The sequence below is a fragment of the Acomys russatus genome, chromosome 16 (genome assembly GCF_903995435.1).
Source record: "Acomys russatus chromosome 16, mAcoRus1.1, whole genome shotgun sequence".
NCBI lineage: Eukaryota > Metazoa > Chordata > Mammalia > Rodentia > Muridae > Acomys > Acomys russatus.
In genome coordinates, this window is record NC_067152.1 from 31920911 (window position 1) to 31943468 (window position 22558).

The 22558-nt window shown below is 40.0% G+C and overlaps 1 protein-coding gene across 9 annotated transcripts in view; it reads left to right on the plus strand.

Moving 5' to 3' along the window:
• The window catches only part of Tanc2 (tetratricopeptide repeat, ankyrin repeat and coiled-coil containing 2), a 282558-nt gene that overhangs the window by 221906 nt on the left and 38094 nt on the right, over positions 1-22558 (plus strand). For all 9 annotated transcript variants that reach the window (XM_051158874.1, XM_051158875.1, XM_051158876.1 and 6 more), the window contains one exon: positions 20314-20422. In XM_051158874.1, the coding sequence (XP_051014831.1) occupies positions 20314-20422 (109 nt within the window). The remainder of the gene's footprint in view (positions 1-20313; positions 20423-22558) is intronic.

Here is a 22558-nt window from a genome sequence, read left to right on the forward strand (position 1 = left end):
AGAGGCGAACATTCTACTGGTGTCAAAAATTAGTTGATATTCATCAGAAATAGACTAATTAAGTAAGTGGTTTCTGCCTAAACAGAAAGCTCTGGAGTGGTATAAGGAAGAGCAAATCCAGAGGCCAGTGCTACAGCTGATGTTGAATTTTCTCCATTTTAAATATCCGAGTGCCTATTGTCCCAGAATCTGAGCAGAGAATTGACATAATGGAGAGAATTATTTAACATTTCATCAACATAATTGGAACAGAAAGAAATAGATTATAAACAGTCTCCTTCCCTGGCTTGGTAATTGAGTAGTGGGAGGGCTGGCTGATTAAACAGAATATTTCTAGAAATCATTTATATCATCAAAACTTTGTTACAGGACCACACTATGTAGAACAGGCTACAGCCCTCCAGCCTCGGCATCTCAGGAGCTAGCGGTACAAGCATGCACTACCATGCCCCGTCTAAAACTTCTTTCTGATGTCAAAAGCGTTGGTGTCTTCTGTCTTTTTAAAAGTACTTCTCACAAGCCTGGGCTGTCCTGCCTAATTCTGTGTCTGTTTCCCACTGTTAGCACTGTCACACTCCTGTTTTATTCCATTGGGCATTGAGTAAGAGTGACCCACTGATCCAATAAACTAACCTTGCTATTATGCTACTAGTAGAAGGTAGAAATCCCATTTAGGTGACTTGTGCATTCCACGTGAGGGGCTGAGAAATGGAGGCACTAGCCTTCTCTACACAACCCATTAGTGACTTTGAGAGTAGAAATTTGAGGCAGATAGATAACAGGGGGTTCAGCCTTGTGGTGCTATCTAATTACTGCTTAACATTTCTGTACCACATTAGGCTCGGCCTGAATAAATTTCCATACTTTTCTCTGTTCCCTTTCCTCGTTTTTTTGGTTTTTTGTTTTGTTTTGGTTTTCTCATGATACCTAGCCTCTCCTAAGCACAACTCTCAGATTAACATTTTGCTGGGGGTGGGGCTGTTTTGACACAGAAATTAGAAGCATTGGCTTCTTTTTTTTTTTTTTTTTTTTTTTTTGTTAAGTATTTGATTTAAACAGCGAAGTTATGTAGTGCATATATTTAATATAGAGCTGATACAGCCTAACCTATGATATCAAAATATGTAAGTTTACGTTAGTTTGACCTGATTTTCTCTAAAAATAGCAAATACTGTGGTAAGTAAATAGAGACAAAACTACATAAATCCTTTACTATAATTGTATATTTAACTTGCTTCTTAATGACCAGAGTTAATTGCTTATAATTAATGGAGCTTGGGGTTTTTTGTTTTGGTTTTTGTGTTGTTGTTGTTGGTGGTGGTGGTGGTGGTGGTGGTGGTGGTGGTGGTGGTTGGGTTGGGTTTTTTGTTTGTTTTGAGATATATATGGACAGGAATTAAGAGTCACTTAATGAATTATCTTTTGGAGAAATGGTACTCTTGGAGCATGTTGTCAGGTAAGCAGTTTGTCTAAGGTTAAAAAAAAAAAGGGCTTAAAAAGTGGACTGGACTCCAGGTACTAACCAGGCCCGACGCCGGGGCTGAAGATGATGCTCCAACATTATAGAGAGTTTTGGGTGACTGTTCAGACAGCAAATTGTCTCTGTCATTTTTTTCACTTTGGAAGCTGCTAACCTGCACTTCCTGTTTACTCAGGTAATTAATTTTATTCCTTCTCAAGTCTCTCATGGGGTTGAAGACCAGATAGTTCAGTTTTACAATTAAGCTTAGTTGTTTAGGGATTAAGATGTTTTTAGGGGGCTGGAGAGATGGCTCACAACCATCTATAATGTGATCTGATGCCCTCTTCTGGCCTACAAGTGTACATGCAGGCACAACACTGTATACATAATAAATAAATAAATCTTTTTTTTTTTTTTTTAAGATGTTTTTAGGTCTAGATAGATGTTTTAAGTTGATAGAGATGAAATATAATAGATATTGATTTACATTCAGAATTTTAGACTTACCAAGATAGGAAAGATGTTTTCTCCAAGGTTGTCAAATACAAATAGCCAAAACACTCTGAATGTAACATTTATATAATTCTAGATTGTTTCATGGTTCTTCTTGCTGTAGGTAGTTTATTATATATGTGTGTAATAATATAAATGTATGTAAGAAAGAATTCATTCAAGTTTTTTAAATAGAGGACTGGAGAGATGACTCAGAGGCTAAGAGCCCTGGCTGCTCTTACAGAGGATCCGGGTTCAATTCCCAGCAACCACATGGCAGCTCATAACTGCTTATAACTCCAGTTTCAGGGGAGATCCAACACCTTCACATAGACATACATGCAGGCAAAACATGAGTGCACATGAAATAAAAATAACTTTTTAAAAAGGAAGAAGAGGGCATCTACCTTAAAATGAAAAGTATCCATGCCATAGCCATGCACAGCCAGTGTACAAAATGAATTATAGTTAGTGAGAGTTTGTTTGTTCTTCCAATCCAGACATGAGCCTCTAAGTGGGGTAATATTTAATTTTGCCCTCTGAGCAGCACAGACTCAGGGTTACTGCTTCTGGTAGATACTACAGTGTCTCACAACAATCCGTAAGTATGAAGTGGGTTCTGTTTCCTAGAAGTGTTTATAGAGACCTCAGCAAACTGATGAAACACGGGAAGAAGATAGACTCCTGGTACGAAATCAGCTCCTACGCTTCTGATGTACCAAGCATCCATCACGAAGACTTAGCTATTCATAGGTGTCCTTCCCACCCTGGAAGAATTAGTGCCTTGCTGTCTTTTTACTTCTAAGGCATCTCTGCCACCAAGGAGGAAATCAGTATTCTAATGTCATGATTTCAATATCATGTTTTCCATGGAGAGGTTTCTTTGACCTTAAACTAAGAGGAGGTTGGGGAGATACTAAATGGTAGAGTGCTTGCCTGACATGTATGAGGCCCTAGATTTGATCCCTACCATCACAAGGAAAAGAAAAGGAAGGAAGGACGATAGATCCGCTATCCAGTAGATGTGTAGCTTCTTGCCTGCTTCTGCTACAGGGGCTGAAGCAGGAAAGTCAGAGTTAGAGGCAATCTGGGCTATACACCAAGACCCTGCCTGACTCTAAAAGTAGAAAAACTATCTAACCATCAAAGGATGGGCATAATGTCTATTTTTCCTTTTCCAAATCCAAAAGAAAGTTTTTAAAAGGCTGATAACAAAAATTTTTCATCAAGCCCAGCTAAAACATGTACTGTTCTCCTATCATTGAAACGTGTGAGAAATGTGCTAAGTCAATGTATATACAAGGAAGAGTTCTGCTTATGATCAGATGGAGAGAGCGTCATTTTATGACTTGGTCAGCACAAATGCTCAGCCCTTACTGCTCATGAGGCTTTTATAGAAGAGTGGCAAACAAAAACCCCAAAAGGAACTTGAATTCTTGTAGATGTTAACACTGCTTCATAGTCTTAAGTATGCATATATCGCTTATTTTAAACATGGTTATAGTCTATATAGAAAATACTGGCTTGAAATAACTTTATCTGAAAATATAAAATGGGAAGGATGTGGAAAGATGACTGAGGGCCTTTTTGTTTGTTTGTTTGTTTGTTTTGTGGGGGTTTTGTTTTGTTTTTGTGTTTTGAGGTGGGGTCTTTCTGTGTAGCCTTGGCTGTCCTGGACTTGCTTTGTAAAGCAGGCTGGTCTCAAACTCATAGTGACCCACCTGCCTCTGCTTCAGAAGTGCTAAGATTAAAGGTGTGCACCACCACACCCAGCTAGGCCTTTGGTTTGTTTGTTTGTTTGTTTGTTTGGAGTCTTGTTATTGTATCTTGGGTTTCCCTTGAGCCCATAATTCTCCTGCTTCGTTTTGCCTAAATTTACAGTCATATATCTCATTGTCCAGAAAAGGTGTTTTTTAATAGTAAAAATAGAATAAAGAGCTATAGACAGAGCTCAGTTGGTAAAGTGCTTGATGTACAAGCTTGATCCCCAGAACCCACATAAAAGAAAATCCAGGTGTAGCAGCACATACTCTTAATTCCCGTAATGGGGAAGTATAGATGGATGGATGGATGGAGAAGCCCAGTTCCCACTGAGAGAACTCTGAGAGCTCCTAAGGAATTAAACCCAAAGTTGGCTTCTAGTTCCACATGTGTGTGCATACACACACACACACACACACACACACACACACACACACACATGCTTGCACACACACAGAAGTGCACTCCTATGAACACTTCTACACCTACACAAGCACACATGCACATACATATACACAAAAAACGTAGCATAAGAAAAGAGGCTAATTTATCCTACTAATAAGCCTCTGAAATAACACTAACTGAATCAAAAGCATCCCAGAGGCTACCAAACCAGTATTAAGAGCACAGCAATCAGTAGGAGTTATGGCCAGCTTAGTGAGACTCAACAACACATTTGTGGGTGTGTGAGTAGAGCAATTTACTCCACCATCTCCAGAGACTTTGAAAAGCAGATAAAACTCCATGTTTAGTCAAAGTCAACACTAAAAGCTTTCTACCCTCTTAACTATAAGAACCCATAGCTGTGAGATTTTCATTTACTGAAGCCATAAGCATATCTAATTGGTTCTAAGTCCTAAAATTGATTTATAAGTACTCATTATTTTTATCCCCACTGGCCACACTCTGGTCTCCCACGTGGATTCTTTTTTCCTCTTGCCCTCCTCCAGTCTATTCACCAGCAGCCAGAGCGGTTATTTTCTTTTTTTTTTTTTTTTTTTTTTTGGTTGGTTTGTTTGTTTTGTTTTTTGTTTTTGTTTTCCGAGACAGCGGTTATTTTCAGACACAGTTCATACCATGTGACTGTTTCTTTCAGTGCCTTTTCTTAAGGTCAGAACAAACTCAAAGTATGTGTAGATAGCTTTTGCTTGCCTCTAAAGTAAGAACACTCCTTCTCCTTTGCACAATTTTCTGCTACTTTCTAGAAGTTTCTTTCTCTCCTCTAGACCTTTGCACTGAACAGCTTCCCTGTCTTATACACAGTGAGCCCTCTCCTTGCTCCTTCAGACTTTAGCCACCTCCTAAAAGGACTTCTGTCTGTCACTTTACTAAGTCCCTCCTGGATTCTGCCTAAGTCTTTAGTAACCTTTTTATTTCCTTTCTAACATGTGTTACAATTTACTAACTTATTGGATGTTAACCATTACTTATTGTCCACTTTCCCCCTGGTCTTTGAGTAGCTTCAGTGAGGTCACTAACTTTTTCTGTCTCACCTTTGCCTCCCTAATGACTGGTAGAGTGCCTGACACACTGTAAAGTCTTAATGACGAGTTAATAACTGAAAAAATTATAAGTACTGATAATTCTAACTCCATCACATAAAATATTTAACACACTCTTCTCACAGATAATGTATTTTTTCTTGCTCTGTTACTTCCTATCATGCCCCAGGAATAAGTGAAAACATGCATCTAGCAAGCCTCAATAAACACCTATTAAATAATGTATTTGGGGCATGGAGTTAAGCACTGCAGGACATACAAGTGTAAGTAAGAAAAAAGTAGGGATTTATGGTTTAATGGTTTTAATAGATTCATTCATAATGCTATAATTCAAAGTGAGGTGGGAAAATCATCTGGAAGTCTTTATGTTGCTCTTCCTGATACCTATCTGTTTAGTTTTATTTATTAGTAAGAATTTACAGAACTTCTACAGTAAAAAAATATACCAACCACCAGAGAAACTTAGATGAGTCACACACCCTACAGTATAAAGCTATTACCGTCTAATGAAGGAAAGTCAGACAAGCAGCCAGTAATATCATAGTACAGTGTGTCACAGGACTCTAGACAAAGAAGAAATGATTTTTAGAAAATGTAGCATTCAAATTCTGCATTGAAGAATGAGTCAGATTCCACTGGGCAAATTGGGAATTCATAGGTATTGTAGTGGCAGGACAGACGTAGGGAGGAATGTGAAGATAATGCTGGTCTATCTTTAAGACTTCACAGAGGGCCTTCATCACTCTCTGTGCTTGTGATGTGAAGGACAGCTCTGACAAACAATGTGTGGAAGGGGTTGAAGAAGGGGAGACTGCGGGTTGGGATTCTAGGTATGGGGTTTATGACAGTTGTGTAGGTCGAAATGAGAAGAGCTGTAACACGAGGAGAGTGCACAGAGTGTGTCTGAGAGAGATCTTTCAGAAATACTCCTAAATACTTGAAGGTAAAGATAGAGGCATCAGAAAGGACTCCAGAATGTATGTGAATGATGGAGGCTAGTGTTGCTACTAAGGAACATAGAACTTTCTAGAGGATGGGCCAGCAAGCATCAGTAGTACAAGAAGAAGAACACGAGCTGGGTGTGGTGGCGCATGCCTTTAATCCCAGCACTCGGAAGGCAGAGGCAGGCGGATCTCTGTGAGTTTGAGGCCAGCCTGGTCTACAATGTGAGTCCAGGATGGCCAAGGCTACACAGAGAAACCTTGTCTCGAAAAACCAAAAAAAAAAAAAAAAAAGAGGAAGAAGAAGAAAAAGAAGAACACACTTCTGGGGAGAACACGAGTCCCATTTTGAACATGTTCAGAATGAACTGCCCCCAGGTGCACAGACCGTACTTAGAATGGGAGAGATGCAGCTTTGGACAGTAGACTGCGTGGAACACTCATAGTGTGGTGGTATCAGTAAGTAGAAACATAGAACTAAACAGTAGCCCCAGGTCCAGACTGGAAATCAGACCTGTAATCCCAGCAACTGGAAGGAAAGGCTAGAGAATCACAAGTCTGAGCCCACCTGTGAAACCCAGTATAAAAAATTAAAGAAGCAAGCATGGGAGGAGTAGAAAGCAGTAAGTTGAGAAGCATGAAGACAAGTGTGAACTGAATGCTGGAAGATGATGACTGGGGTCAGCTAAACAACTCAGTTAGAAGGGGAAACAAAGAACAGAGGGTATGGAAGCCAAGAGCGTCAAGAAGTGTAAGTTAAGGAGCCCTCTGTAGCTTTCAGAGAATATTTTCAATAGAATGGTTGATAACGGGAGCCAGGTTTATATTTAAAACTTAATGGAAAATGAAAAAGTGGAAACCACTAACATAAACTATATCTTTTTCTCAGAATTTTAGTACTAAGTAAAAAACTTGGCCAATATTATAGACATTAAGAATGAGCCATTAGAGAATGCGTAAAATCAAAGTAAGAAACAAAGACAGCAAAGAGGTGAAATTTAACTGCGAAAAAAGGGGGGAAATAGGAGAAATATCAGGACATTTGTATTACATGGGATGAAAAAAAGACTCTTTAGAAGACCCCAGAAACAAAAACAAACAGTATTACATCAAATTCAAAAATATTCTGCACAAGCCAGGTGTGGTAGCACATGCCTTTAATTCCAGCTCTGGAGGAGGCAGAGGCAGGTGGATCTCTGTGAGTTCAAGGCCAGCATGGTCTACAAAGGGAGTCCAGGACAGCCAGGGCTACACAGAGAAACCCTGTCATGAAAAACAAAACAAAATCTGCACAGTAATGGAACCAGTCAGCACAGTGAAAAAACCCACAAAGTGGAAGAAAATACTTGTAAACTTCTGGGGTTTCAGTTGGTACAATAAACACCATGACCAAGAGCAACTTGAGAAGGAAAGGGTTTCTTCATCTTACAACTTTCAAGTCACACTTGATCACTGAAGGAAGTCAGTGCAAGAACTCAAGGCTGGGACCTGGAAGCAGGGACTAGAGTGCAGGCCATGGAGTAATGCTACTTTACTGGCTTGCTCTCCATGGCCTGCTCAGGGATAGCACAATAAGCTAGGTCTTCCAACAGGTTTTGCAACAGGCTGATCTTTTTTTTCTCCATTTTTTTATTTTTATTTTTTAAATAATTTATTCAGATTACATCCCGATTGTTATCCCCTCGCTTGTATCTTCCTGTTTCTCCCTCCTTCCCTCTTTCTTCCTATTCCCCTCCCCTAGACCTGTGGCAGAAAAGGACTTCCTCCCCCACCATATGATCACAGCCTATCAGGTCTCATCAGGATGCCTGCTTCCCCTTCCTCTGAGTCCCTCCCTACCAAGGGGAAGTGTCAAATAGGGAGCACCAGAGTTCATGTCAGAGCAGTCCCCACTCTCCACACAACTGTGGAGAATGCGCTGCCCGTCGACTAGATCTAAATAGGGAAACAGGCCAATCTTATGGAATCATTTTCTCAGTTAGGATCCTCTCCTCCTAGATATGTCTAGGTTTCTGGCACTTTGACACATCCAACCAGCTCAACTATATATCTGATCATAAGCAACAACAACAACAAAAATCGAAAACAACAAGAAAAACAAATTCACTGGTTCCAAAATAGACAATAGACCGAAATAGATATTTCTCAAAAATCAAAACAAAATGCTCAGCAATTACTACCAGGGAAATGCAATCAAAATCACAGTGAGTCATCACCTTACCCCAACAAGAATGGCCTTAAAAAACCCTAACAGCAAGAAATGCTAGTAAGAATGTGGAGAAAATGGAACCTTTATACATGGTTAATAAAATGTAACTCAGCAGCCACTACAGAGAATCGATGGAAGATCCTTGGAAACTTAAAAATGGAACTGCCATATGATCCACAGTCTCACTACCAGCTCTGCATCCAAAGGAAAATAAATTGCTACTTTAAAGAGATACCTTTACTCCTGTGCTCATTGCAACAGTATTCACAATACTGAGTGTTCATCAGCTGACAGATGGGTAAGGTGATTGTAGTACATATGCACAGTAAGGTACTTACTGTTCAGCCAAGGGGGGGGATTAAATATCATCCTTTACAACTCATGGATGAAACTGGAGAGTAAGTGAAAAGCCACGCTCAAAGTAATGGACAGAGAATATCACTGAGTAGTAATCCCATTTACAAGCATAGAGTTCTGTTATGTTACTATTGAGTAGAGTGACAGTAAGATAATAATTTACTGTACATTTCAAAAAGGTTAAAGAACTTTTTAGAAGTTTTTACCATAAAATATAAGTGTCTGAGAAAGAAAATATATCTAACTTAGTTTAAACATTACATATATGTGTATCAGAAAACCAAGTTACCCCCAAGCTTTTATATTTTTAAACTACATTTTATTGTTGTTTGGTTTTTTGTTTATAATTCTATTTATCCTTTGAGAATTCTATACATATATGCAATATATATCTATTATTATTAATTATCAATTCGCAGTCTCCTCTCTCCAGCTTGCCCTGGTCCCTCCAACATAGCCTCTTCCCAACTTCATGTCCTCCTCCCTCCTCCCCCCCCCCCCACCTCCTCTTAACATCCCACTAAATCTAGTTAGTTTGGCCCCTGTGCACATGGGTGTGGGGCCATCCATTAAATCATTGGCAACCAACTGGTGACAACTCCCCCAAAGAAGCATGAGCTTTCCTTACCAACCATCAGCAGTTTGAGGTGAGGACTCACAAGCTCCTTTCCCATTTATTATGCCGTTTTAACCACAGCTAACATCAATACTACTCAAATTATTCCATATAATAGGAAAGGAAGCGGCACTGGAAAGATGGCTCAGCAGTTAAAAGCATATGGTGCTCTTGCAGAGGACCAGGGTTTAATTCCCAGTACCCACGTGGCAGCTCAAATCTGTTTGTTACTCCAGACCCAGAGGGTTCAATGGCCTCTTCTGGCCTCCTTGGACACCAAGCATGCATGTGGTGAACAGGCATTCATGCAGATGTGACTCCTATACACATAAAATAAATACTTTTAATAGAAAGGGAAGGTACAGCTCCAAATTCTTTTTTGAAACCAATATTACTCTGATACAAAACAAGATAAAGACATAACAAAAAGAATTATAAACCAGTCTCAGGGGTCAACATACATGCAAAATTTCTCAATAAAATGCAAACCAAATTCTGGATCACATCAAAAAGGTCATTTATCAGAACCAACTTGACTTTAAGCCATATGTAAATTATCTACATGAAATTTGTCACATAAATGGACTCAAAGATGGAAATTACATGATCATCTCAGTAGTTACAGAAAATGTCTTTTAAAAAAATCCAATATCTCTTCATGATAAAAGTCATGTGGAGGCTAGAGATGGAGGGAGCCGACCTCAACATAATAAAGGCTGTCTATAACAAGCCTATAGCCACCTTCACTCTAAGTGGAATAAAATTCAAAGCATTCTCACTAAGATCAGGAACAAGAATATTTAGTCTTCCCTCAATATGTTGCTTGATATCTTAGAGCAATAGTACGAGAGAAGGGAGTAAAATGGGTACAAATAAGAAAAGTCAAAGTATCTCTATTGGAAGATAATATGATTCTATACAGCAGAAACTACACACACATAAAAGCAAAGCTTGTTGAGTTTATAAACACTTGGAGCAAAGTGGCACCATACAAAACTAATAACTCAGAAACCCAGTAGTCTTCTTGTGTACCAGTGACAAACATACTGAAAATGAAATAAGAGCAACAATTCCATTCATAGTAACTACAAAAAAAATAAACTACTTTCAGACAAACTACCACAGAGATAGAAGACCTCTACAGTGAAAACTTCCAGACATTAAAGAAAGAAATTCAGAAAGACACTAGGAGATGGAAAGGCTCTTGTGTTCATGGATCAGAATTAATCTTGTGGAAAAAGCAATTGACAGATCTATGTCATCCCAATAAAAATTCAGATTAAAGGCTGGGTGTGGTGGCGCACGCCTTTAATCCCAGCACTCAGGAGGCAGAGGCAGGTGGATCGGTGTGAGTTCGAGGCCAGCCTGGTGTACATAGAGAGTCCAGGACAGCCAAGGCAACACAGAAAGACTCTGTCTTGAAAAAAAAAATTCAGATTAAGAAAAAATTTTCAAAATGTATATGGAAACACAAGAGACCAAGGACAAAGCAATATTAAACAAAAAGAATTCTGTGGGAGGTATCACCATACCTGATTTTAATTATACTATAGGCTGTAGTGATGAAAAATTGTGGAACCAGCACAAAAATAGACACATAGATGAATGGAATCAAACAGGATACCTATGTATAATCCTACACAATTATAACTACCTGATTTCACTCAACTAAAGCTACGTGATTTTTCACAAAAATGCCAAAGATACACATTGGAAAAAAAGACAGAATTTTCAACAAACAGTGCTAAGAAACATGGATTTCAGCATTGAGAAAAATGAAACCAGATCCTTATCTCTCCCTGCAAAACTTAACTTTAAATGGATCAAGAACCTCAACATAAGACATGATGCCTTGAAACTACTAGAGAAAAAAGTAGAGTACGCTCTGTGCCTATGTTTATATACCAATGAGAAGTAAGTTCTGAGAAGAGAGATGCAAACAGTGAGCCTGGCTGTCTGTCAGAAAGGCAACTTAAAGGTTCTTTCCTGTGCAGGCATATAATGTTGGCTTAGCTAATCAGAACAAATGTTTCTGAACTCATGTGAAGTTTTTTTTTTTTTTTTTAATTCTCATGTTTTATTTCAACTAAGGATCAGGGGCTACAAAACATACTCAGAGGAAGGAGACACCTTTGTCTTCTTACAGCTGAAAGAAGTTGAGGCATGCAAAAGCATGGGAGCCCTTATCAAATGCACTGACTCCTTTGTGTCCAAAACGATGATTGCCTGGTGACATATGAATGTCTGTCACTGAAAATGGTGCTTTATCATACCATCCTATGAATTACTGTTTTCTAAACACAAAGACCACACACAAGAGGAACAGTTATTTAAAGCAACTCTACTCTTTACCTTTCGTCCATGGTGGGCTATGGTAGAGAACCTATCGATGCTGACAGTTTCATTCCTTTGTATTAGCTGTCTTGTGATTTGAAAAATGATTTTGTGTTTGCAGAAATAACTGACAATTCTTAAGCATAGAGAGCCTTTTGTATTGATTGGTTAATAGTGGTAGAAAATGACCACTGTCCCAAAGCACAGAGTCCTTCTTCTGATCCCATGATTCAGTTTTTGAACAGCCTTTCTCTAAGGTATGATTTCAGCTTGTTTCAAGAAAACTAACATATGAAGATAGTGTTTTATTTTCTGTTTATTTCACTGACATTGAGATCTCAAGTCCATTCTTACTCCTGCTCTTTCTGTCAGTCCATCCCTCTGTAATCAGTCTCTCAACACTTTCTCACTAAAGATACTGGTAACTGCTACATTAAATAACACACTAAAATCTCAAGAGTTTTTCCCCATTAGAAATGTATTTTCATTCACATAAAATCCAGAGGTTTGAAGAGGTCTGTACTACACAGTTCTGGAGGGACCTGGTCTAACGGAGATTCTGCCTTCTTTTAACACACTGTTGTTTCAGGGACATCTGCTTGTTGTCATCAGCTGGCAGACTGGACAAGACAGATCAAGTGCAGGAGCAGATTTTTCTGGGCTATGAAGAAGCAATGACTATCATTTCCCCCCACATTTCATTAAGCATAGCTCAGCAGTGTGATGCCCCACCATCACTCCCTGTTGAATGTAAAGCCACTTCCCAAGAACAAGTCTTGACTGTGGAAGGAAAGCAAACCTTGTAGGTGGTAGCCAGCTCTACTCAGTCTTGATCTCTCCAGATCTCCCTAATTCCCCACACTTGCCTCTATAATATGGAAGCATTCCACAGCAGTCCATAATGTTTCAACCCATATTAAGATAGGTACCTCGCTAGCTGGTTGTGACCGGTACCATTTTGTCACATCTGGCCATCACACAGAATGTCACACATCCAAGTCTTGTTTTTCTGAAACAAAGTTGTGTCTGTTGAGTATCTCATCATAAAAGCTAAGAAAATTAATAAATATACTACACATTACTGGCCAGTACTACAATGATAAGCAAATATCAATGCCTGAAATATTTAGACCCACTTAGATTTTTGTTGTTGTTTTTTTTTTTTTAATAAATTTTTTTATGTTTTGCTTTTGTGTTTGTCCATGTGAGGGTGTCAAATTCCCTGGATCTGTTGACAGTTGTGAGCTACTATGTGAGTGCTGGGGATTGAATTCGGGTCCTCTGGAAGAGTAGCCGGTGCTCTTAACCACTGAGCCATCTCTCCAACCCTGTATTCACTTGTTAGCATATTTCAGTTCTACAAATAAAAACTTCAAGACTAGCTATCTCCCTGGAATGCTAAGTGCCACTATAGTAACGTGTAAACAGTTAAATGGGAATGAGGCAGACCGAGTCTTGCTTTAGAAAGAGTTCTCTGAACTCTTTAGGGATAGAAAACGAAGTCATCAAATGACAGTAGCTCCTTGTAACTCAAAGTTGTCATCAGTGAATTTGTTTTGTCTCCAGTAATGTGTATCAAGAGCTACTGATGCCTGCAAGTGAGAACAGAAGACAGTCTCCCCTCCCCCCAGCACCCATCTAGATACCAACTTCTCTGGCTTTTCTTAAAGCATGTGTAACCAGGAAAAAGAAGAAAAGACAGTGTGGGTGGGGTGGGAGGGACCTGTGATTGCTTCTCTCCTGAACGATCTAAAATCAAATATAACAGGCCTCATGGTGGATTATAGCTGTAATCCTAGCACTTAGGAGGCTGAGAGAGAATCACAAGTTGGAGGTCAGCCTTGTGGGGGGAGGGGTCCCTTTCTCCTTCTCCATTTCTCTCCTCCCTCTCCCTCTTTCCTCCTCTCTTTCTCTCCATCCCCTTCATTCTCTCCCTCAGCCTCTTTGGTATGTGTTGCTCTGTTCCAGAAAATTTTTGCCATAATTAGACTGAATCCATGAGCACAACAAATCCTTCCTCGTTAAGTTGTTTCTGTCAGTTATTTCCTCACAGCAGTGAGAAAATGACATAGAAAGTAGTCATTCTTTCAGGCAGTGGTGATGCATCCCTTTAATCACAGCACACGGCCAGCCTGATATACAGAGCTAGTTCCAGGACAGCCAAGGCCACACAGAGAAACTGTCTCAGAAAACAGAGAGGGGGGTATCCTTTCCATTCTGCACTCTGCTAAAATTATTTGCAATAAGTCTCACTTATTTCTCACCAAAGTCCTGAGAGTCTTACAGAGTGGTTACATAGCTTGCCTTTGGTTGTAAAGCTTGTGAGGGCAATAGTCCTTCTGTGCTCACCACTCCTCCTTGAACCAGTCTTCATAACCACCTTTGAACTTATGTTAAAATCTATCTTGCCAGGCATGGTGGTGCACACCTTTAATCCCAGCACTCGGGAGGCAGAGGCAGACGAATTGCTGAGTTCGAGGCCAGCCTGGTCTACAAAGAGAATCCAGGACAGCCAAGATAACATAGAGAAACTCTGTCTTTAAAAAAACCTTACAAAAGGGGCTGGAGAGATAGCTCAGCGGCTAAGAGCACTGTCTGTTCTTCCAATAGCTCCTGAGTTCAATTCCCAGCAACCACATGATGGCTCACAACCTTCTACAATGTGATCTGATGCCCTTGTCTGGCCTGCAGGGGTACAAGCAGGCAGAGCACTGTATACATAATAAATAATAAATTTCGGGAGGCAGAGGCAGGCGGATCACTGTGAGTTCGAGGCCAGCCTGGTCTACAAAGTGAGTCCAGGACAGCCAAGGCTACATAGAGAAACCCTGTCTCGAAAAACCAAAAAAAAAAAAAAAGTAATAATAATAATAATAATAATAATAATAATAATAATAAATAAATAAATAATTTTTTAAAAACAACAAAATAAAAAGTCTATCTTGATTGCCATGATCTTCAATTAGAGAGAAAGTATGCTTTGTGTTTGGTCATAAGTAGAATCACACTTAGCAGAGTTCACTCTGCTTGATTTCTTAATTCACAGTTTTCTCAAAATGCTAATTAAAAAGTGTTGGCAGTAGTCTGGACAGATGCCTCAGCAGTTTCGAGTGCCTACTGCTCTTGCAGAAGGCCCAGGCTTGGTTGTCAGCATCCATAGTAAGCAGCTCACAATGACCTATAACTCTAGCCCCAGGGACTCTGACACCATCTGGCCTCTGTGGGCCACACAGTGCACATAAACTCATGTAGGCATACTACATACACATAAATAAAGATAAATGCATCTAAATTTGTCAACATAAATGGCTAATGAATTTAATAATTCAGTGTTCTTAGAAGGCAGAGACATGTCTATCTCTGTGAGTTCAAGGTCAACATAGTCTACTTACCGAGTTCCAAGCCAGCAAGGGCTACACAGAGAGCCCGTCTCAAAAAAAGAAAGAGAAAAAGGTGCTATTATACAAATAGAAATGTTGTTCTTTATTCTGGTGCGTTCCTTTTCATGTTCCACTGAATGAGAAAAATACCATTACTCCTCCAGAAATTGTTGTTTGGTAAACTATAATACACAAGTCTGAAGTGTTGCTACTTAATTGCTTAGAAGTAGCTATATAAGAAACATGGTTTCTATTCCCAATAGAGATTAGTAGAAAGCCTGGCTGCTAACAGGCTTTGACTATCCTCCTTTCAATACCGTGCTGAAGATTCATCCTAGTTTCATTGTGCTACTGTGAGGCACAGCATGACCAAAAGCAACTTAAGGGAAGAAAGGGTTTATTTCAGACAGACCCTGAGGGCAGGCCTGCTTGCTATTCCTTCCACACTGTGTTACCTCTGACCAGGAACACAAAGCCAGAGAAGTACAGCCGGAAACTTGGGGGAATGCTGCTTGCTGGCCTATACTCAGCAAGCTTTCCTATACAGGTTAAGGCCCTTCTGCATCCGTTAATAGACAAGCACCATCCCGCCTCCATAGACATACTTACAGGCCAATAGGATCTATCCTAGCCAGTGTCTCAGTCGAAGCTCTGCTTTCAGGTGACTCTAGGCTGTAAATCTAGTTGACAAGACTAGTCAGAGCAGGGCTTAAAAAGTGTACTGAAGGAAATGTAAGCCATTGAAGAATATTTAGCAAGAAAGACTTTGATGTACTTTTGCATATATTATTGGGGCAAGGAGTAGATGCTGAAATCTAAAGTGAAATCCATGGTTCTTTTACACCTATCCAGGTGAGGAAGTTAAAGGAGAAAAACTGGTACTGGAGCTTATGCCTGACTGGCCATGTTTGGGGAGTTATTAGTCTTAAAATATTTGTTTGGTTGTTTGGTTTTGGTTTTGGTTTTGGTTTTTCGAGACAGAGTGTCTCTCTGTTGCCTTGGCTGTCCTGGACTCACTTTGTAGACCAGGCTGGCCTTGAACTCACATCAATCCACCTGACTCTGCCTCCCAAGTACTGGGATTAAAGGCATGCACTACCACACCTAGCTGTTTGTTTGTTTTTTAAGATTTATTTATTTATTTATTTATTTATTTTTATGTATACAATGTTCTGTCTGCCAGAAGAGGGCACCAGATCTCCTTATAGATGGTTATGAGCCACCATGTGGTTTCTGGGAATTGAACTCAGGACCCCTGGAAGAGCAGCCAGTGCTATTAACCTCTGAGCCATCTCTCCAGCCCAAAGTATTTGTTTTTAGGGAAAAGCTCCAACTTCAAAAGATGAGTTTCATTTGACAGTGGCAGAAGTAGAGAGAGCCAGCAGACAGCTAGAAAAACAAAAATGAATCTTCTATATTTGAGATTTCTCTGTGGGAGTCATTCACATTGAGGTGAAAGTTGAAGCCAGGAGACAAGAGCTACCTAGGAGGAAGAGAAGGCAAGGACATTTCATCCCTGGAAGAAATGGCAAAAAGTATCTGCATATTGTCACCATTGTCAAGAGGTAGTTGGGCTGTTGTTGTCATAATAGAGTTTTGTCTATTTGAGTTGTTTTTTGTTTTGGTTTTTGAGGTTTGTTGTTGTTTGGTTTGGTTTTTCAAGACAGGGTTTCTCTGCGTAGCCCTAGCTGACCTGGAACTTGCTCTGTAGACCAGGCTGGTCTCATACTCAAGAGATCCTCCTGCCTCTGCCTCCCAAGAGCTGTAATTTAAGGCATGAGCTACCACACCCAGCCTGTTTTTACTTTAAAGGAAAGTTTTTTAAAATCTTATTTATTTTACCATGGAAGCCCAATGTAGGTATAGCTCCCAAGGTGACAGTTTTAATGAGACCTAATGCTAGAAGGAAATAAGTAAGCCTAATGCTAGAAGGAAAAAATAAGAGAAAGACAAATATCAAAGATTAAGAGGAAATCACATTACTTAACAACTAAAAAGCTATCAGTGATGTTAGAAAACTAGGAGCCAAGAAGAATAACGTTTGGGAGTGAGCAGATGGTATGAAAAGTAGAGACGAATTTACACAAATAAAGCAGATGGCATTCAGACTTTAGTGTAACTAGTGTAACTAGTGGGGCTGTACTTTCCAGAAGAGCAAGACACCTGGAAATGCCAGCACATGGCATAAATTGCGTACCTTTTATATCCTAAACACCATAAGCTTTTGAGTTCAGTGAGCTCTTCAGAACACAGGCTTGTCTTAAATTGGTAATCGGCCTCTGGAATGCTTGCTAGAATTACAGGTAAAGAACCAGCAAAGTCACTCTTTTATAAAAATCTTCTGTTGTTTCTATTCAAGAAGAAATGAATGACAGTTGTCACCCTCATCTTACCCTGTATTGTGTGCTATTTATATACTCAGTGCTCAAGCAACGGCAGCAGTAACAGGTTATCGCCAGGTATAGATGCATACTGGAGAAACTCAAGTATCGTAGAATAAGTAAATTAAATCACTGAGACAAAATCAGTTCTGTCTTAACCAAAAAGTTCATTCACTGTAGACACAGGCTTATTTGTTACCTTTGTAATCCCGGTAGACGTGGATTCTCATTCATGGCTTAAAGCTTAAGAAATAGATCAGAGGCCTGTATTAAGGCCTGTATTAATTGTCACAGTAATACAGCCATGAATGAGTAATTAAAAAAAAAAAAGCCAGGCATGGTAGCACACGCCTTTAATCCCAGCACTCAGGAGGCAGAGGCAGGTGGATCGCTGTGAGTTCGAGGCCAGTCTGGTCTACAAATGAGTCCAGGACAGCGAAGGCTACACAGAGAAACCCTGTCTCAAAAAACAAAAACCTTGGCCGGGAAGTGCTGGTGCACACCTTTAATCCCGGCAGTCAGGAGGCAGAAGCCAGCAGATCTCTGCAAGTTTGAGTTTGAGGCCAGCCTGGTCTATAGAGAGAGCTCCAAGACAGCCAGGGCCACACAGAGAAACCCTCTCTTGAAAACAAACAACAACAATAATAATTACACCAGGAACACTCCAATAATTTTACTGTAACTAACTCAATGGAATTTTGAGGTCTGTGCCTCTGCTACGCCCTAGCTTTGCTAGACCAGACTGCCAACAAAATAGAGCTTTCAGACTGTTGTCTGTGACAGTTTGGGGAGCATTTTCAGATGATGTAAGTACAAGAAAGCCCTGTCCTCAGCCCTCAAGAGGACATTGATGGCTCTACACAGAGTAAGCCTGGCTGGGCATTCTTCCAGCTAAATCATTTCCTCCCATGTGATTAATATTGCCTGGTTAAACAAGGTAATCTAATGTCCATTGTAGTTTAGAAATTCTATAAAGGCAAATTTTGGGTTTTCTTTCAAAATCTTACTAAAATGAAATGAAGATTCTGAGATGATATAATCACGTGGAAAGTGTACCACCTCATATTCTCAGGCTCAAAAGCAGGGGGAGAGGGAGGAAGATAATCTAGTGTCCTCCCTTCTATCTTGTTTTGTTTTGTTCTTCTCTCTCTCTCTCTCTCTCTCTCTCTCTCTCTCTCTCTCTCTCTCTCTCTCTCTCGGGGGGCGGGGTCGAGATAGGGTCTTTCTGTGTATCCTTGGCTGTCCTGGACTCACTTTGTAGAGCAGGCTGGCCTCAAACTCATAGAGATCTGCCTACCTCTGCCTCCCGAGTGCTGGGATTAAAGGCTCACGCCACCACCACTCTGGGGTGTTTGTTATTTGCTGTTTTGTGTTGAAGACACCTTACTGTAGATCTCAGGCCCCAGCCTGGGATACTTCTTGCCTACTAAGGTGTTAGAATTAAGGTGCATGCCCTTATGACCTAATACTGGCCTTTTTTTTTTTTTTTTAATTAAAAAGAAAAAATTCAAGGTATCTGTTGCTGTTTTGTTTGTTTTGTCTGTTTTTACTAAGGAGTGCATGGGTCTGTCACGATACTCATGGGAATGAGAGAACAACTTACAGAAATTCTCTCCTTCTTCTAAGGAAGAAACTCGGGTCATCAGGCGTGGTGGCAGGTACCTCCACTACTGAGACCCTAATGTCCAGTATTTTATTTTTAAGACATTGTGAACATTTTTACATGAAGTAGGCTGCATTGGGTATTATGGAGAATACAGGTGATCTAGATTTTTCTTTCAATAATATAAATAGAAATACTACACATATGCCACAGAAACATATTGACACATAAAAGAATATATTTCAGGGAATATCGTTTAACCAGTACAACACTTGCCTAGTTGGTAGGAAAGTTGGGGTTGATCCCAGCATCACATAAACAATGTATGGTAGTACACACCTGTAGATAGGATCAGAAATTCTGGCCAGAGGGTAAAGGTGCTTGCTACCAAACTGGATGGATGGCCTGAGTTTGATCACCAAGACCTACATGGTAGAAGGGAAGAAGTGACTCCTACATGTTGCTCTCTGGCTTTCACATGCATGCACACATGCATGCACACATGCATACATTCATTTAAAAATCAAGAATGGGTTTTGAGGCCTAGGCTACATGAGACCTTATGTCAATAAAAAAGAAAGAAAGAAATCATTGGACTAGGAATATAGCTCAATGGCAAAGTGTTTAGCCCTAGGTTTGCTATTCAGCATCACAAATAGGTGGTGTGTGTGTGTGTGTGTGTGTGTGTGTGTGTGTGTGTGTGTGTTAAAGATTATCATTAGGATGGTTTGAGCTGGGACAGAAGATTCCAATATAAATGGATTAAAATAACCAAAAATTAGAACAGTTTAGATGGTACACAGTCAGGACTCAAGCTCAGTTTTTCTAGTACTTTTTAGCCTAGCTCTGCTTTTGGCATTGTCCTCAGGCCAGCTAATCCACATGATTTGGGCCAAGGAGGCTGTTCTGGCCTTCATGAGCAGATATGACAATATCCAAGGAGTTGGGAGGAGGCCTTTCTCTTTCATGAACAGATTTGGTTGGAGTCTGTCATCAGAGAGATAATAGGGGAGTGGGTGCCATCAGGAAACTCAGTATACTAGAGGAGACAGCATGGGGCAGTGTGGTAAGTATGCAGAGATTATATGTATCGACTGGTGGCATCAAAAAGGAAGTATTCCACTGTACTAGGCTAGAAAATAACTAGAGGCTTGGCAGAGGCGGCCAGAGAAAACTTCTGTAACAAGGTCATCTTATTGGCAATATGACTGGACCTGCATAGTCAAGGCAAAACTGAGGCATTAAGTTTTCTAAAATGACTCTCTCTTTTTGCAGGAGTGGCCACACATTACTTGCCTTCTGGTTTTCCCGCCAAGAGGGAAAACTAAACCGACAGCAAACTATTGAACTGGGACATCACATCCTCAAAGCACATATCTTTAAGGTAATTGGAGAAGTGAGACTTTTTCTTTCCATCTCTAGCAGACTTTCCTAAATACTACATGTAGGAGTGAGCTATTATTCCCACGTAGTCCCTACTTTCTGAAATTAGTCTGCCCCATCTCCTAAATTATATGTCTGGTCATCCCTCAGCCTTTAGAAAGAGAGCTAACCCCGTTTTGACAGAGAAGTTAAATCCTCCATCGAGAGGTTGACAAGGTTAATGGACCGTTTACTCAGACTTTGCAGTCTGAGTATGCACAGTATCATTTATATAAGGAGAACATGCACATACTTATGTGCTCTACACATGACTAGCTGTGTTGTAAAAGTCAGTTACAGGTTTTTATGATAACTAAATATGTGTATATATATTGTGTTATATGTATAAATGCTAGTAATATATACATATATATTAGAAACTATATATAATATATTATAGCCTCAGTAATTTATAGCTCACATGAACGCTTAGGAGGAAATGGTCCTCACTTGTAGTTCACAGCTCACTATTACTATTTATTACTATTCAGCCTGTGGGGTCATAGTATAGCTCAAACATAAAACACTTGCCTAGCATCCAGAAAACACTGCAGAAATAAGAGTCTCAGGCATAAATGGTAGCAAGGGAGGCTAAGGCTGAGTACTGCCAAGAGTTAAAGTCAGCTGGAGTCACATAGCAAGACTGTACATCACAAGAAGAAAATTCTGATAGTTCTAACCTATGTTGTCCCTCAGAGTTCTTCCCTGACTTGGAATTGAAAAATCCAAGTATCTTAAACAGTTCTCTAGGTCAGACTCACCTCAAGATATGTAAAGACTAACATTTCTCCAAGAGCCTCACAAATTCTTCCCAGTATATAAGTACACAGCCAGAGAAGTTTGTTTATCAGATGGACAGAAGTGAAACCCACTGTGACAAGTCCTTTATTTGAGTCATAACTGTCTTGTCTTAAAAAAAAAAAAAATCACTGAATCAAAAATGACCTCCCTCAGTGACCTTACTTGCTATGAGAAGAATACAACTAATAGAAGAAGACAAGTTCCAATATCAAGAGGGTAGTAAAATGTCTACAACACCCATAAATGCTAAATAATTGTCTTTCAGTTAGATAGGAAATAAGTATCAATCTCTTACATAACAATCTGCACAGGATAAGATACAAAGGTGAAGTTGATGCTTGCCTTTGTACACCATAAAATAAACGCCACGTTAACAGAGAGAATATGCAGTCATTTATCCAAGTGTGATTTCAGAACATAGAAGCCTACATTGATGCAGAAAGCATACTGGTCTGACATAAGAATGGCTCTGTGCGTGCTTCAAGCTGTAAACACTCTAGTGTGCAGCATAGAGTGATGCGTGTCGTCCGCAAGCTAAAGAGTGAGCACTAGACTCCGGTGTTGCTGCTGCTGCCGCCGCCGCAGCTGACAGGATCCTTTCAGTGCAGAGGCTGTTGAGAGGCTTTAGTTCTCCCAGACTGGTGAAACACACACATACTCTAAATCAAGAGAATGAAGCCCAAATGGGGAGTTGGAGCTATGCTTCCTGGTTTTCTAGAGTGAAGATGAACCTATAACCTAACTCTAGGCCTACTGAATAGCATCTGGGAATCCTTCAAAAAGAAATCTACAAATACTTGATTTCATATGTCAACATAAGCAAATCATAACAACTTAGGATAGGCTTGCTTCAGGATTTTTATATGTGTTTGTATATTAACTAATTAGACAAATAAGAAATTAGCAGTTGACGTCCCTGCTATTAGCACACAGTAAGAGAAGTTCCAAAATAGTAGTGATTAGAAGCTGTTGTCTGCCCTTCCTCCTTTCAGCGTAACCAGTTCTTGGCAGCTAGGGGACTACTCTGGTACAAAGAGTCAGAACAGAGCTCTACAAGGCCATAAACAATATGGATGATGTGGAAATTAAGTAGCCATTTTTAAATAGTGAAAGAGGATGAAAGGCGCAGTGCCTTCCTTGTAGTGTGAGGCTGTAAACTAGATTCTGTGTCACCCTCCCAGAGGCACTGTGTTTCTGAGATCCCACTGCTCTACACTCTGCCAGGATTTGACCCAGCTCTTATGGTTGACCCTCTTGTCCATCTCCTGTAATCCAGACAGGACGAAACAGGAGGATG